This window comes from Indicator indicator, chromosome 2 (genome assembly GCF_027791375.1).
Source record: "Indicator indicator isolate 239-I01 chromosome 2, UM_Iind_1.1, whole genome shotgun sequence".
Lineage (NCBI taxonomy): Eukaryota > Metazoa > Chordata > Aves > Piciformes > Indicatoridae > Indicator > Indicator indicator.
In genome coordinates, this window is record NC_072011.1 from 40,564,048 (window position 1) to 40,581,586 (window position 17,539).

The following is a 17,539-nucleotide window of genomic DNA, read 5'->3' on the forward strand; positions in this document are numbered from 1 at the left end:
GTGGTTGAGTCGCCAACCCCGGATGTGTTTAAAGGTCATTTGGATGTGGTGCTTGGGGATATTGTTTAGGGGTGAACTTTGTAGAGTAGGGTTATCGGTTGGACTTGGTGATCCTGAGGGTCTTTTCCAACCTGAGTGTTTCTGTGATTCTGTGAAAGTATTAGTTCTTCCTAAAAAGGATCCTTGCTTTCCTGTACATCTTGCACCCTTTGCTAGCTTTCGGGTTGCCTGTTCAGAGTTTTTTTCTTCTCTTATCAGTTGGTTTCTGGTTCTGAGGACCTGAGACTGACTGGTCAAGTGGTGACATTATCCCATGTACCTCTAGATTTGACATATCAGGAGATGAAAATACACACTTCATTCTTCTACATCTGCTGACTTTACTCGTTCTTATTTTGTTCTGGGAACCAATGGGTGGCCCTTGCATAGCTGTCAACAGAAGAGGGAACAAAACCAGTCTTTTCCTTGCTATTTGTGACATACGTCCCATGTGCTCTTGCTGCAGGACAAACAAGTAACAGCTATGTTGGTTTGCCCAGTGATAAGTACTTCAGCCTCTCCTGAGACCAGCTGCAGCATGATTGTTTAGAAATACCATGGAAAGAGTGATGGAATAGCCACACATCCTCTGGCTTTGACAAGCCACGTATTCGAGTCAGGCATGGTGCTGTGAGAGCTCCGACAGTGCATGTGGACATGATCTGTCAGCATTAACTTGCATCATGCCTGTTTCAGAAAAGAAGAATTCAATCTGCATTATCTTGTTGCAGATATCTGTAGTTCAGTATGGTTTACTCAGCCTTTACTTATCACCCTTTTTATATTTTTGTGCATAAACAAATGTTCGTCTACCACATATCAAGTGCAAGTAAGTGAAGATTTTTCAAATGTTACTTTAATTTGGGAACTTTCTTGCATGTGGTTATAGGCTGTTAGCTTTGTGGAATGCTGTATGTACTCATTTTTCTTTACTTGCCATTAGGGCTCTCAAGACTTAATTCTATTTAGATTTCACTTGATGGAAATTCATCTGTTGTTAGCTGTGTCCTGAAACAATCTTCTCAGTGTGTGTATCAAACCCATATGGTCATGCTCCAGTAACAGAAAAAAAAATTAAAAGGTGCAAGGTTTGATTGTCTTATTGCCCTCCTCTCTGCCCTGTCATTCACAAAATGCTTCAGAGGAAAGGAAAGAAGGAAAGAACTCTCTTTGTATTAGATAAAAACTTTGCTGTTGCACATCTTTATACCTAGGAGATTAAAAATGCCTGGTTTGGGTTAAAGTCTTATTTATTCTTTTAACAAAATATACAAATCCATTTATGATGAATTTCTAGCAAATATAAAGCTGAATGCAGTTAGAGTAATAATCCATAACATGGTTATAATTATTTATCAGTAAGAAAAAATGCATCTTATAGTATACATCTAAACTGCTAATATATATGTAATATCACAGAATCACAGAATGTTAGGGGTTGGAAAGGACCTCCAGAGATCATCAAGTCCAACCCCCCAATCAGGATCCACCTAGAGTAGTCTGCACAGGAATGCATCCAGGCAGGTTTTGAAAGTCTCCAGAGGAGGAGGCTCCGTAACCTCTCTGAGCAGCCTGTTCCAGTGCTCTGTCACCCTCCTCATGTTCACATGAAGCCTTCTATGTTCAAGTTTATATCCATTGTTCCTTGTCTTATTACTGTGCACCACTGAAAAGAGTTTGCTCCCCTCCACTTGACACCCACCCCTCAGATATTTATAGACATTGATCATATCCCCTCTCAGTCTTCTCAAGACTAAACAGCCCCAGGGCTCTCAGTCTGTCTTCATAGTGGAGATGCTAACATCTCCTAATTATCCTCGTGGCTCTCCGATGGACTCTCTCCAGCAGATCCCTGTCCCTCTTGAATTGGGGACCCCAAAACTGGACACAGTATTCCAAGTGTGGTCTCACCAGGGAAGAAGAGAGGGAGAGAAGAACCTCCCTAGAGCTGTGGGGGCACACTTTTTCTTGATGCACCCCAGGATACCATTGGCCCTCTTGGCCACAAGGGCATATTGCTGTCCCATGGAGAACTTGTTGTGCACTAGAAATCCGAAGTCTTTTTCCATGTAGCTGCTCTGCAGCAGGGCAACCCCTAACCTGTACTGGTGCCTGCTGTTATTCCTCGCCAGATGAGGACCCTGCACTTGTCCTTAGTGAACATCCAGATCTCGGATGGCAGCAAAGCCTGAGAGGGTGTTGGCCACCCCCTGAGTTTTGTATCATAAGCAAACTTGATGAAGGTACACTCAATCCCCTCATCCAGGTCATTAATAAAGATATTGAAGATACTGAACAAAACTGGACCGAGTACTGATCCCTCGGGAACACCACTGGCCACAGGCCTCCAAGCTGACTCTGTGCCACCAATCACAACCCTCTGAACACTGTTGTCAAGGCAGTTTTCAATCCACCTCACAGACCAGCCGTCTATGCCTTCCTTGGCCTTTCTTGTCACATCTTTACATTTTCTGACAATGTTTCAACAATCCTCCCAATTGCCCGGACCTTTTTTCTACATATTGTAAACCTTCTTTTCGAGTTTTTCCAAGAGCTCCCTGCTTACCCACGCAGGCCTCCTGCCTCCCTTACTTGATTTTTTTTTTCAAGGGAATACATTTTTCTTGAGCTTTGAGGAGGTAATGTTTGAATATTAACCAGCTCTCTTGGGCCCCCCCTTCTTTCTAGAGCCCTAGTCCACTGGCTACTTCTAAGTTGAGTTTTGAAGAGGGCAAAGTTAGCCCTCTTAAAGTCCAGGGTTCAAATTTTACTTATCACCCTGCTTCTTTGTCTAGTGATATTAATATCACTTTGTCGTAGTCACTACAGACAAGATTACCCCCACCCTTAACATCTACAATGAGTCCTTCTTTGTTTGTTAATACAAGGTCCAGTATTGAATCCAGGAGGATAGTATATATTTGAGGATTATAAAAGGTATGATTTGAAACAAGAACTGTAAAGAGAAGTGTGTGTGTGTAAAGACAAACATAAAAGCAGGAATCTGGCTTACGTACAAAAAGGTCAATAAGATCACAGATTTGGGTTGCAACTCAGCCAGGTAAAACAGATCCAGTGAGAGAACTCCACTAAGTTACCAGGACTCACTTAGGTACCTACAGCTAATTTAGACTTTGTTTTCTTCTGGTTATATGAAATGTGACCAGTTATTTATGGCAAGATATTTAACAGTATTTTCTAGGGTTTATAACTGTGTATACATATATGTATAGCCTTTGGCAGACAGATAGCTTGCATTTTCTAACAACAACAAAAAAACCTGAAACACCAAAGATACAGCAAAATAACCATCCAGTTCCAATCATACTCTGTGAACAAACCTAGTGAAACCAGGTTTCAAAACAACCTATTTACTAAATGGTTAATAATGTATGAGATGGAAACCGTAAGCTTGTAGACACAGACTGGTCCTGTTTTTTAAAAAATACGTGGAAGATTTGTGTGTTATTTGCTTTCCAAACATTTATCATGCCTTTTTGACTAACCCTCAGTCACAGCTGTATAAACAACAGAGTTTTAAGCTGGTGAACAGATAATGGGAGGAGAAACCACCACATCATATGTAAAACAGGAATAAACAATGACAGGATGTCTCTCCTTCTTCTCCAGGCAGCTTCTGATATTCTTTTTCTGGTAAACAAAATTAAAAATGGCATGGCTTTCTTCTTTTGAAGATTTGGCTGTGATTCTGGTAGACAGATGGCAAGTGGCCAAGGAAAATGTAGAATTCGGTGGCTAAAGTACTGCTCTCTCACCTTGGAATAAGAGACTTAGTTCAGTTGTGTTTCTGTGACACAATGGTCTTAATGTAGTTCCTATTGGATAGCAGCTGATGCCACAAACCCACCACACTTCATGAAATTCTGCACGTTATGGAAAACTGTCGTTATCTAAGCACTCGGCTGGGTGTTTCCTTTAATGTACAGCTTGGTTGTATTGGCAAAACAGTCACTTTTCTCAGGAAAACAGAAATAAATTGAATTGTCTGTTTGGAATTAGAAGCCAAAAGAACTATTACACACATTCATACTACTGAAGTGCAATAATAGGCAATCCATGTTGATGCTTTTAAACCTACTTTCCTCAGAACAAATCTAGTATTTGCATGTTCAGTAAAACTGCCTTGTCCCCTCTCCTTGGAGGAATGTGAGTGGGCAGGGATTATAGGCTTCAGATAATGAGAGGTGGAGTTTGTTTAGTTTCTTCAACATTTGTTGGATAATCATGATCTTCAAGCTTCCACCTCTCAGATGTTATTTTTTTAAGTGGATGGGATTAGAAGAAAATCCATCCTGTAACTGGCATAAAGAGGCTGATGATCTTGACCTCTAAGAAACAGAGTCAGACAGACGAGGTGGTCAGCTTAACTTGGCTTTCCCGGATATGCCAATACTTGTAGATGGGCCGGCCTTAAGCTCTTTCTTGAAAAGAACTGCAAGGCAAACCAAAGTGCCTTATATGCCACAGCTCTTTGGAATTTACTAATCTTCCCCTATTTTGTAATGCACAGTCACTCAGGTATAAAATAAGTTTTGCTTCTTGCTCGGATACATGTGTTACTCAAGAAATGTCACATGATTGGTATATTGTGCAAGAGCCTGAGTAGAAATTAATGACATTTAAAACAATGGAAAATCAGCCAATGTGTAATAATTTTTAGTAGGGTTTTGTGAATTAAGTATGTTATGTGCTAAACATAAAGAATTTCACAAGATAAAAGGGAAAGAAACTAGTTGCCTCAAGATTTATCTGTCTTACGTTCCTGAGCGAAGTTTTGGGTTTGATTAATAGATGTGAGCATTTGTAATTTTAGAACTTGGTTACTTTATGGATGGCCTATGAGAAGTTTTTCATATTGATTGAGTGTGATTGAGGTGATAGTTTCCTCTTCTGAGCTCTTTGTGAGAATTTTTGTGGAAGTAAAAGGTTAGATAAATTCTGCAAGTATAGAAACTTTAACTGGGAATTACTTTTCCAACTTGCTTCTTGGTGTACTTAGTGCCTTGCTTTAGAAAGGTCTTTGACTATTAATAGGGATTTTTTTTTTAATCTAGGGGAGAGACTACTTTGCCTCCAATCCTTACAAATATTGTGAGAGAATTCACTCAGCTGCTAAAGGCAGAAAAGTCTGATTTCTTGGCAGGGTGGTTATTTTAAAGAAAAGCCTACTTTACAGTAAAGCAGCAAGTCAATTATCTTGACTTCAGCATATCTGTGTTATATTCCTCTGCCTACCATGGAGTACCATGGATAACAATGCAGCCCTTCATTGAGGTGAAACTGACACACTGTGGCTCTTCTGATTCTCCTATAGAGCTGATGTCATCTTATGTGGTTTATGTTTTCTTTTCACCTCTAGAATTGCCAGTCGAGGCTGATCAACATGAAGATGGAAAGAAGGAGTGCTACTACAATCTGAATGACGCGAATTTCTGTGACAATGTGCTTACATCTAACGTAACCAAACAAGAATGCTGCTGTACGTTGGGTGCTGGCTGGGGTGATAACTGTGAAATTTTCCCATGCCCCATCTTTGGAACTGGTAAGAGGAGGCCTTCTGTTCCTTTGCAAACTTCTGAAGCATTGTGTTTGTGTTAACAGTAGTGTCCTTTGCCTTCAGAGAAGGCTTGTCCATTACATCCCATATTCAGTAGATGTTGGTAAGCTTAAGACATGGGAGACTTCCCCAGAGGAAAGTTAATAGGAATAATTCATAGCTGGTGTAAATCCACTTGCTTCACTGCAGTTACCCTAGGGATTAAAACAGCCTGTTACTGAACAGCATTATCTTCAACTGGTTTTAAACGAAGATGGATTCTCACAGAAGCTTTTTCCAGATGTTAAGGTAACAATGTTACATTTTTCCCACAAGCTGGAAAATAAAGCCAAGCATTACAATGTTATTGAGCCTGCAGCTATTGTAATGTTGTTCCTACAGCACTATAAATTACTGATACATAATATGATGGTAGTTTTACATTTTGCTACTTAGTGAACAATTCATTTAATCATGTTGTCTGCAGACCATTGTTTAGCCTCTGTAGTTTAAATCAGAAAACATAGCCCTATGATATTTGTCACAAATGTTGAACGCAGTACTTGAAACATCAGCAGTGATAGCTGAAATTCAGAATCCAGCTGGGAAAAAAAATCTTGTAAGAGAACATTCTGAGATTAAACACTAAAGATTGCTTTTCACACAAACATATCATCATGATTAATTCCCATGTTAGCTATATTTTAGAATCAGTGAAACTGAAATGAAATGAGCCTTTCCACATGCATAGGTTTAGTTAATTCCATATAGTCTCCAAGAGACTTCAAATAATTCTCCTCTGTAATCCACACCATATTCTTCTGTTGCAGTCAATTAGCGTTTTTCCTATATAAGGACTGAAGAACGTGGACAGGGGTTTGCATCTCAGTTGGGGCATGTCTAAATTGCAGCCTGCAGTACAGCTCAGAGAGGCCCATGCTAGCTTTAATTACGATAATTTGGCTACTGCTATTGTTACAACTGCAGTGCACCATGAAACCCAGAAAGAACTACACTCTCCTGCCAAGAAACAGAAGAAATGAGTTTGTATGGAGCACTGTGATGCTCTGGGTGCTCTGGATAGGTTTTTTTAAAGCTAGATCTCCAAACTCAGTGTGATTATAGCATTGAAATCCCCCATTTAGCTAAAGGTGTGCATGACTGCCTGATAGCTGTGACTATAGTGAAATACCACCTCAGATTTCTTGAAATACCATGAAACACCTATGTAACCTATGTATGTGACTAACTTTTTCTTAACACAATTTTGTGCTTTCTCTCTCCTAGCTGAATTTGCTGATTTGTGTCCTGAAGGAAAAGGTTTCATTCCCTCTGGAGAATCATCTTATGGGCTTCTTGCTCAGAATTACAAAGGTCCGTATTAAGTTTAATTATTTCTGGCAGTTGATTGACTAGAAATATGAGCCAGTAATGGAAACATATTAATTCAAATTTTACTAAGTGACAAAACCAGCTTGTGATACAAAACATTACTGAAAATCATCATTTGACAGATTGTTGGGAATATCAATTACACAGTCTCTGTCACATTCTGGGTTAATTTCTTCTAAGTGCTATATACTGTGAGAGCAGGGGCTGAGACCACAAAACTCAAATACTCATTTACATAAATGTATAGGATGTCAGGAAAGAGGAGAAAAGCTCTCTTTAACATTAGACCTACAAGTGAGAATGAATATAAAAATTTAAGGAAGTTCAGCAATGGTATTTTCATTAGAGAATTTAATGAAATAATTATTGATCAAAAGATGGTAGAAATATGTGAGTGATAGATGGAGTGGGTGGGTGTGGGCAGTAGGGAGTTGGCATCACTAAGAAGGAAGAGCGAGATCAGTGAAATTTTCTGCTTTCGGTAAGTTTATTTTGTAATAAGCTTAGGAATGGCACAAAGGACGAACAGTTAAAGGAGAAGTACTTCTAGTAATGTGATCCTTCTCTGTTACACTAACTCGGATGTTCCTGTCGCTTTTGTCCACAAGTTTGTAGGAACAACTATTTTCTTAACCAGAATTGTGTGTCAGAAGTGAACATACTCAGTTAGCTTTCCTTGACTTTACTCCCAGGCTTTCCTATTTTTCCCTAGACACAAATTCATGTTCCACAGGGAAAAGACTGATGTGCACATGAGATTTCTTATAAACTGTTTGCTTTGTTCTTGCTGCTGAGCAATGAAAATATTTAATGTTTGAAGCAACTCAGTGGCTGGAAGAGTGGCTGTAATAATAAATAGCTTTATAGCACTTTTAGTTCTTCTGGGAAAAGTAAGCACTTAAATAATACACCTTTAAAACTACTGTACAGCTTGAAATGACTGCTTTGGGCTAAAATTTGTGTTTCCTCAGAGTAAATAGGGAGTGAATCTATAGAAGACAGTGGATTTAGGACCATTGATATTGAGAGAACCACCTACTTTACACTGTGCTCTTTACTGCCGTTTCAATATTAGCCTATCTTTAACACACTAGTCTTGGTAATTCTAGCAACTGAAAAGTAGGTTGTTAAAAAGGAAGTGAATGAAATTCCAACTGTAACAAATACGCAAATGCAAGACTGGGAAAAAGATGTGTACAACTGTGAAAAGCTGTATCTGAGCTGTCATATTTTCCATGAAACCTTCCTGAAAATATTCAGCCTCCTTTGAAAGTGTCAACAGTCGTGGCTGGTCCGGCCACTGAATGTGTGTCAGATGCTCTCTATTAATCATTCTACCCTCCCAAAGGGGAAGAAAAAAGAGAATAAGGGAGAGAGACTTACGGATTGGAAAAGAAAACTAAAACAACTTTAATGAAACTAGTAATAAAATAAAATATATGCAAAACCAATATCAAACCAAACCCCCCTCACAGCAGTTACGTCACCATCAGCACTGATGCTGTGGGCAGGCACTGATGAAATCCCAGACTGGACTCTGCAGCTGGATTCTGAAATGGAATTGAGGAACACACAGAACAAAGTCCTCCTTGGACACTGGCCACTGAACAAGAACCCTTGTGATCCTCCAGTTTTGTACCAAATATGATGTGTATGGACTAAAATACCTTGTTGGTCATTTGCAGGCAATATGCATATGAAGATTCTCTACTATGCACAGTAGAGTCACCAGACTGTATGAAGAGAGGAGAGCAGTCGCAAAGCCCATCCATAACCACAGCTGCTTAGTTTTGTAATTAGATAGTGTGATGAAATTGGAGCCATGCTGGGAATCCCCCATGTGAAGGAAATTATACTGGAAAACACAGGCCATACTCTTTATTAATCTGTTTTGCTAAGAGCAATGAGACACCAAAGGACAGAGAAGGGAGCTGCTTATTTTCCAGTGTCTGTTTGCCACAGGACTTATTCTGACAAGGGAAAAGGAAAGTCATGATCTATCCATTTTCATTTTCCATTCTGGCTATGAGCACACTGTAGCCTCTTCCCCACCAGTTGTTTTTTTTTTAAGGAGAAAGTTGCTTGAACAGCAAAGTGTGTAAGCTTTATTCTATCTTGCTCCTCTGCATGGCTTCATAATAATTGTGGTAACACAACCTGTAACGTTTTCTCCCCAGATGCTGATGAATGCCAACTCTTTGGACAAGAAATCTGTAAAAATGGCTTCTGTTTGAATACACAGCCAGGTTACGAATGCTACTGCAAACAAGGCACATACTATGACCCGGTTAAGCTCCAGTGCTTTGGTAAGTTTGTTTAAAGTGGTCTTGTCACTATAATGGTATGCAGATGGACAAAACAAGCAGACTCATATGGCAGGATTCCCATCAGAACTGTGGTATTTTCAGCAAGAGGAGGAATGCTGGGCCTCCGAATTCCTGTAGCAGCTTTTTAAGAGGCATTGGGTCATTTCCTTTCCCTTCTGCTTGGCTGGGCAGCAATTGTGGCTGACATGGTGATGGCATGTAAAGCAGGGTTTGCTTTACTTGCTTCTTTTTCCAGCAAATTGCTCCCAGGAGTTTGCATCTCCAAAACAGCCCCATTTGCTGCTTTGAATGCATAGTCTAGAGTTGGTACCAGCTTTCATGGAGGCAGCACAAAGTGATCGGCTCCCTTCTCATATGCACACTCTGCCAAGGTACAATTTGGCCTTCTGTTCTTTGTGTTATGAGGTGAGCAGTGAAAGCCTGTCTGTTGAAGTTCACCTTTCATTTGGTAAGTGTGCTGGTTTTGCTGTAAGAAATCAAATTAATGAAGGTCAGTTTTTTTTCAAGAAGTTACTATGCAATGTGAAATTTCAGTTCAGGTCATTGATAAGCCCATTTTAGTCTGCACAACCTTGTACTCTTTTGGTTCTGGTTCACTTGAAAATTATACTCATAACCATGACCCTGGCTTTTCCTTTGTAAGCAGAAAGCCACATATAATGTGCAGGGTAGCATAATGAAAGGAAGTAATTTTTGCAGCTGCAATAGGAGAGCCTTTCACCTTGGGATTCTATGGTTGGTCTTTACCAAGGATGAGGTTTTGCTGATTTAATGTAATTTATTTCAAGTAAAATGCCTGTTCTGCCCTATAAGCTAAATTTCTGATTTTCTCCTCCAAGACAAACTGAGGAATAGAACTGCTGTGGCTAGGTAAGGTGATCCCTTCTGACCAGCTCATGAAGAATCTCAGAGAGTATGCCCACCTCTAATGCCTGCTGGTACAGTCCTAAAGGCACAGGAACATGGGAAGCAGCTGTCGCTGTGCTGGGTGCAGGGTATGCCTGGCATTACAACCCCAACAGCAAGCCTCTTCATCCAGATGCTCCCTAGTACTTGAGGATTAGAGGTCAGCATCCTGCTGGTGTGTCTATCCTTCTCCATGGGCACAGACAGGATTTTGCTGCCAGCAATTGGTATTTGTGGTCATTAACAGAAGGCATGCAGGGAAATCTGCTCCTACTACTGAAAAATATAAACATGGATTAACAGAATGCGACTGCTCTGTGCTGGCTCTCCTTGATATATTTCCTTCCATTTTAAAGACATGGATGAATGTCAGGACCCAAACAGCTGTCTTGATGGCCAGTGCATTAATACAGAAGGATCTTACAACTGTTTCTGTACACACCCAATGGTTCTGGACACAACAGAAAAGCGATGCATCAGACCAGCAGATTCAAGTGGTATGATCCATTATACATATTACTGAAGTGAGTACACCTCTGTGAGGTGGTGCTGACATGGCTACAGACCCCAGTAAGACTAAACTGGGTCATGTTTGGATGACCCTGCTCTGTTAGAGGATTTTGGAAGGCAATGCTTGGACCATCATCTGTTAATCCAGAAGGCATCATCATGCAGGACTCTACAGGGCTCCACTTTGCCAGCGCAGACAGAAGATTGCTGGAAGTAGTAATGAGATTAAGCTTGGGCTGGGAAGTCTTCAGCCCCTCAGTTCACCAGCTCTGTCTGCCTCGTCCAGCCTTATAGGTAATGAGCCACAGCCTGCTCACTGCCTCACTAATGCTGGAGTTTGGCTGTGGACTAAATAACTCTGCAGGTACAGTTCAGAGTGAGCAACTGCTTCTACAAAGCAAGAAATACAACCAGGAATAACAGGATATAGGAGAAAATAGCTGAAATTGTGTCTTTGTTTTGAATTGATTAATATTGAGGGTACATTGAGGTCATATTTTCAAGATGTGGGCTGCAATGCCACTGTAAGATTTTTGAATGCTCTTTTAATTTCAGTAGACACTGATTTCAGAAAAAAAAGTATTAGGAGATACTTAAAACCATGTTGTCAGAAATCCAGAGCACTAATGCAGACTGCACAGCTTTGTCTATGCCACACACATCTTTGAAAGAAATGTTACAATGGTTTTGATTAGTGTTGGCACTGTATAGCCACAAAATGCAGAACTCTGATCCCTGCAACTTGCAATGACTTTTTCTAAGATGCTTCTGTGAAAGGAGATGGGAATACAGACTGAATGCCTACTTTAGTCACTCCAAATTACAAGACTGGTACTTGTTGAGAAGTAGTGTGGTCATCCTCTTGCCTGAAACTCTGAAAGAACCACAGCATTTCTATTGTTCAGTCTTCAGTTAAACAAACCAAGAGCAGGATTGTCCTTTGGGTTCATCTACAACATGAAGCAAATGCAAAGGCCCAAAGGGTCTTCCATCATGTGGGTCTGACACAGCAATCATCTTCTCACCCAGCACAAAGCACTCGAGCCTTGTATCACTACTGGCAGTGTCCTCCCTAACACAGAGGATGAGGGAACAGGCTGGTTCCTTTCCTGCCAGCAGAATTTCGAGTTGGTTGCAGAAATCCACTGCTGCTGCTCACTATGTGTTTTGGAAAACTCAGAAGAGGTATTTATTCTGATGACCTTTGAACTTTCAGAACCTACTGCTTTACTTTTGAGCAAGGTTTCCATTCTGTACTCACCCATGCACCAGCACATCATCTACAAATGCAGTAAATAGATATGCACGGACAAAACAGAGCCTTGGTTTGTGGCAACACTTTTTTTTTTCACTCTGTTGGAACAAAATCAAAACTTTGCAGAGGTCTTTACAAAACAATTGTGCTGAGGTTTTTACCAAATTAAATTTACAGTTCCTCTCCCTTCAAGCCGCAGTGATCAGAAATTGCTAGAACTAGGAACTGTGCCTACTGAGATTTTTGTCAAAACTAGTATGCCTCTGAAATATTCCAGCTTTGACAAAAATACATAATTTTCTTAATGTTCATAAGAATGTGACTGTAGTTCACAGTAGTATTCTGTCTCTAACAATAGCTGTAAGTAAATTATTAGGGACCAGAAGAGCAAATAAACAATACATTTCCTCACCCTCCCCAGCACTCTCTCAGCCTCCAGCTATTTTCAGCTCAGGGGATTTCCTGAGCCTGATGTAGTTGGTCTGTTTAGTTAATGGGACTCTCTTCCAAGTATTTGTCCAGTCTCCTTGAGGCCATGTAAAATTTTTGTTCAGCTCTGCCCAGTTCTTTCAGATGCCATCAATGGCAATATAAGAAAAGCAAAATAACTTCTAAAGATTCATTTTGTAGATGGAGTGCCCCACATATTCACCTCTGTCCTAACACTGGCTTTTATCAAGCTCTGTTAAATTCCATGAAAGCAGAGTTAAGTGACTGTTAACTGTTCAGCAATGACTAATGATTTATTTCTTTGGTGTCCAACCCGGTGTGTTTTCAAATCTGTCAGATCAGAACCTTTTAACATTTTTGCAAACCTGAACACCCAAGGGTTGAGCCACCTCAGACACTTAAAAATGGTCAAGACTTCACAGAATCACAGAATATTAGGGTCTGGAAGGGACTTGAAAGATCATCTAGTTCAACCCCCCTGCCAAAGCAGGATCACCTATACCAGGTCACACAGGAATGCAGCCAGGTGGGTCCTGAATATCTCCAGAGAGGGAGACTCCACAGCCCCCCTGGGCAGCCTGTTCCAGTGTTCTGTCACCTTCACGGTGGAAGGAACTTCCACCCACTGTCCCTTGTCCTGTCGTTGGGCATCACCGAGCAGAGCCTGACTCCATCTTCTTGGCACTCACCCTTTACATATTTATAAATATTATTGAGGCCACCTCTTAGTCTCCTCTTCTCCAAGCTAGAGTCCCATCTCCCTCAGTCTCTCCTTATAAGGAAGATGTTACACTCCCCTAATAATTTTTGTGGCTCTGCGCTGGACTCTTTCAAGCAGTTCCCTGTCCTTCTTGAATTGAGGGGCCCAGAACTGGACATAAAACTCCAGATGCACCTCACCAGGGCAGAGTAGAGGGGGAGGAGAATCTCTCTACACCTACTACCCACACCCCTTCTAATATACCCCAGGATGCCATTATCCTTCTCAGTCACAAGGGCACATTGCTGGCTCATGGTCAACCTCCCATCCACTATGACTCCCAGGTCCCTTTCCCTTTCACTGCTCTCCAACAGGTCAGTCCCCAACCTGTACTGCTCCATGGGGTTGTTCTTTCCCAGGTGCAAGACTCTAGACTTGCCCTTGTTGAATTTCATTAAATTTCTCCCTGCCCAACTCTCCAGCCTGTTTTAAGTCTCACTGAATGGCAGCACAACCCTCTAGTGTGTCAGCTACTCCTCCCAGTTTTATGTCATCAGCAAATTCGCTGACAATGCACTGACCCCTGAGGGACTCCACTAGACAGAGGCCTCCAACTAGACTCTGTCTCATTGACCACAACTCTCTGACTTCTTTCCTTCAACCAGTTCTCAATCCACCTCACTACCTGATCATCCAGACCACACATCCTCAGTTTAGCTGCAAGGATGTTGTGGGAGACAGTGTCAAATGCTTTACTGAAATAATGATAAACCACATCCACTGGTCTACCACATCCACCTGATTATGTCCTCAGAAAAGGCTATCAGATTGGTCAGACATGACTTCCCTTTAGTAAAACCAAGCTGACTGCTCCTAGTGACTCTCTTGTCCTTGATGTGCTTAAGGATAGCACCAAGGATAAACTTGAATTTGTATTCAGCAAAGTCTGTAAAGCTAGGTTATTGTTCTAATCTAAGTTAGAAAATTCTGCCTTTTGCCAGTTTCTTTTTCATGTAACAGTGCTGCGATGATGATCTAATACTCTCTTCTCCATCAGAACAAACTGAAGAAACTGAGGTCTACCAGGATCTTTGCTGGCAGCATCTAAGTGATGATTTCGTTTGTAGTCGACCTCTGGTTGGAAAGCAGACTACATATACTGAATGCTGTTGCCTGTATGGTGAAGCCTGGGGCATGCAGTGTGCACTGTGTCCTATGAAGGAGTCAGGTAAGGAAACATACATGTCAGTTCTTGGAATGAAACCCCAAATACTTAATCAGTTTAATCCCTAGCATTGATACTTGGACTAATAATGTAAGAAATAACAAAAGACCCTAACCATTCAAGAATTTATGGAAATCCTTCTCATTAATTAAGGGTAAATCATTACAGTCTAGATTTTTAAAATTTACCTATCTTTATTTTTTGGCACTTACAGGACCTATTTCCTTTAGGTGAAACTATCAGTGATTGGCAACTTAGAACATTGATGGAAACAGGAGGGTATTTTAAGGGTAGCAGGGCTCCTTAAGATGACTGACAATTTAAAAGCCCTTTGTGAAAACACAGATGCAGTTCATTTGTGCAGCTATATAATACTCAACAGATTACATAACTGGTTTGGATTTTTGTTGCTGGTATTATACATTCAGATCCATTTTTCAATGTGATGTTCTGCCAGACTGGCTGCAATTAGATGTGTTTGCTTGATAAGGATTGGTAAATTGTGGTTATCAAAGAATGAGTTGTTATTATGTGGCTATATACTCAGATGTTACAAAATGTACAGATGAGCAATTTCAGATAGATAACGGAAATAGAGTACCAATAAGGACTGATGAATTTCCAGAGAATATGATTTAATGTTAAAGCAAGCTGATGGACAGTCAAATTTTTAAATCATAGAATCAACCAGGTTGGAAGAGACCTCCAAGATCATCCAGTCCAACCTATCACCCAGCCCTATCCAATCAACCTGACCATGGCACTAAGTGCCTCATCCAGTCTTCTCTTGAACATCTCCAGGGACGGTGACTCCACCACCTCCCTGGGCAGCCCATTCCAATGGGCAATCACTCTCTCTGTGAAGAACTTCCTCCTAATATCCATATACATTTGTTTATGTGTTTAGAAATTAGACATGGTTCCAAGGTATTTCAGACAGAATCTGCTTCTTGTGGTGGCTACAAAGCTAAATGGGGGTATAGAGGCAAATGTTGTCATTGACACACAGACTAATTTCTGGGGACTGGAGAAGAGACTAGTGGAAGCAGCATAGGTATGTGTCAAGCTGTGCCCAAGATACGTCAGCCCTGGTATACGCAGTCTGGTACCACACAAACTTCTTCCCCCATATAAATTATTTGAAGGCATAATTTAGATGTAGCTTTCTTTCCACACTAATAATATGATACTCCATGTAGGAATACCATGCTACACTAGTGAAGTGTTTTATTCTGATCATAACCTGGATTTTTACTGTGTTACTTTAACCATAATTTTGTGGCTAAAGCAGTACATGTTCTATTTCTAGCAAGAGCCCTGGAGTTAAACTACATAGAGAAAAAGCTCAGTGAAGGATTAATGGGGCTGTTTGTGTCTTCTTGGGTTTTATGTTTTTATAATTTACTTACAAGGTCCCTGAATCTGTTCTTATATATCTTTATTTGTTTGAGTTTGCTTTGGAAGTGCAGCAACTAAAAAAAGTGCCTCGTTTGGATGATGTTGCCTGGAGTAACTGCAAGCTGATGCTTACCTAAGAAACAATGAAGAACAAAAACAGGGCACGACAGCAGCTTGATTTATAAGATATGGCAATCTCTGGAATGTTTTTGTCAGAACAATCTTAAAGGAGGACGTTCACAGACATTGAATTGCTACACCTGTTAAAATAGCAATTGTAATGGAACACAATGCAATAGTAAAAAAACAATACAGGGCAAGCTAATAGCAAGAACTGTTGCTGTGGTCTGGAGCTCTTCAGGTAGAAAGACAGAGCAGAATACCGTTTTTCTTTGTACAAAGTCCATCACGTTGTGACAGTGACCCATTGGTGTCATGCAAGCATGCAATCCTGAGAGATAGAGGGAAAGCTGCTCCTGGTAGAAGAGTTCAGATAGATATGAAACGTGCTTCTCAAGATTTCTAGCTAGTTACATTTAAAGCAGGATAAATCTGAAAAGGAACAGAGGAGGACTAACAAAATTGTTAGGGAAGAGAGAATCCAAGGAATGATAAAAAAACCAAACCTAGGCGCAGAGCAAAAGCTGCAAACAGTAAGACTCTCTGCTATGCAGCACAATCACAGAGGATTCCGACAAGCTTTTAAATTAACCAACAGTACTGATATGAGGAAGAATTTGGAACAAGTTCAGTCTGAACCTATTTAGGTTTGAAATTAAATGGACTTTGATCATTAGGACCACAGGATACTGGTGCAGCAATCCTGTGTGGGTTGCAGTGAGGAGCAGACTCCAACAAGCTTTATGAAGAAACTTAGGAAATTTATTTTTAAAAATGACATAATGGTTCCTGATGGATAATGTGCTCAATGTCACTTGGATGACCCTCAGTCAAAGCTGACAGGCAATATGTTGGATCATAAAATCTTTCTCCCTCCAGACGTAAGATCATTTTTACGTGAAGTTTAATATGCACTGAAAAGTATCTGCTTTAACTCGAAACTACAAGGCATACTTTGATCCAAAATACATTAAATGATCCTTACAGATTGGAACATAGTTAAAAAATAAAAGCATATTGAATCTTTCATATGTCAGGACAAACATACAAGCTTACATTTCTTAGTGGGGTGGAATATGCTTATGTGTCCTCGCACATGCGTGCACACATACACACAGAAACCTGGAATCCCTTCTCTGTTTTCAGGAACATTTACTAAGAAAGATTTAAAGCTGACTGAACTGAATCAATTAATCGTTTCACATGTCTTCAGTTTGTAGCACTATAAAGTGATATCATTGGCTCAAGAGAGTGCTTTCACACCTCTGGGCCAGTAGGTCACAGGTTCAAGTTCTGGCTGGAGAACCTGGAATTTTTCCATTTTTAAATATTTGTGCATTGTGTTCACCAGATTTACTACTGAAAATGTTTGCTTATTTCACAAGTTCTGGGAGCATTTAGGGGCATTCTGAAGATTTGTAGCATATAGAAATACAGAATCATAGAGCCATAGAATGCCAGGGGTTGGAAGACACCTCTGAAGATCATCAAGTCCAAACCCCTTACGCAAAGCAGGATCGCCTACGGGCAGGTCACGCAGGAATACATCCAGACAGGTCTTGAAAGTCTCTAGAGAAAGAAACTCCACAACCTCTCTGGACAGCCTGTTCCAGTGCTCCATCACCCTTACAGTAAAGAAGTTTTTCCTTACATTGAAGTG

General features: G+C 40.5%; 1 protein-coding gene across 1 annotated transcript in view; it reads left to right on the top strand.

Annotated features, from left to right (window-relative positions):
• Positions 1–17,539, top strand: part of LTBP1 (latent transforming growth factor beta binding protein 1) — a 191,475-nt gene that overhangs the window by 159,958 nt on the left and 13,978 nt on the right. The window contains exons 26-30 of the mRNA XM_054398281.1: positions 5,420–5,602; positions 6,884–6,970; positions 9,166–9,294; positions 10,578–10,718; positions 14,194–14,364. Of these exons, the coding sequence (XP_054254256.1) occupies positions 5,420–5,602; positions 6,884–6,970; positions 9,166–9,294; positions 10,578–10,718; positions 14,194–14,364 (711 nt within the window). The remainder of the gene's footprint in view (positions 1–5,419; positions 5,603–6,883; positions 6,971–9,165; positions 9,295–10,577; positions 10,719–14,193; positions 14,365–17,539) is intronic.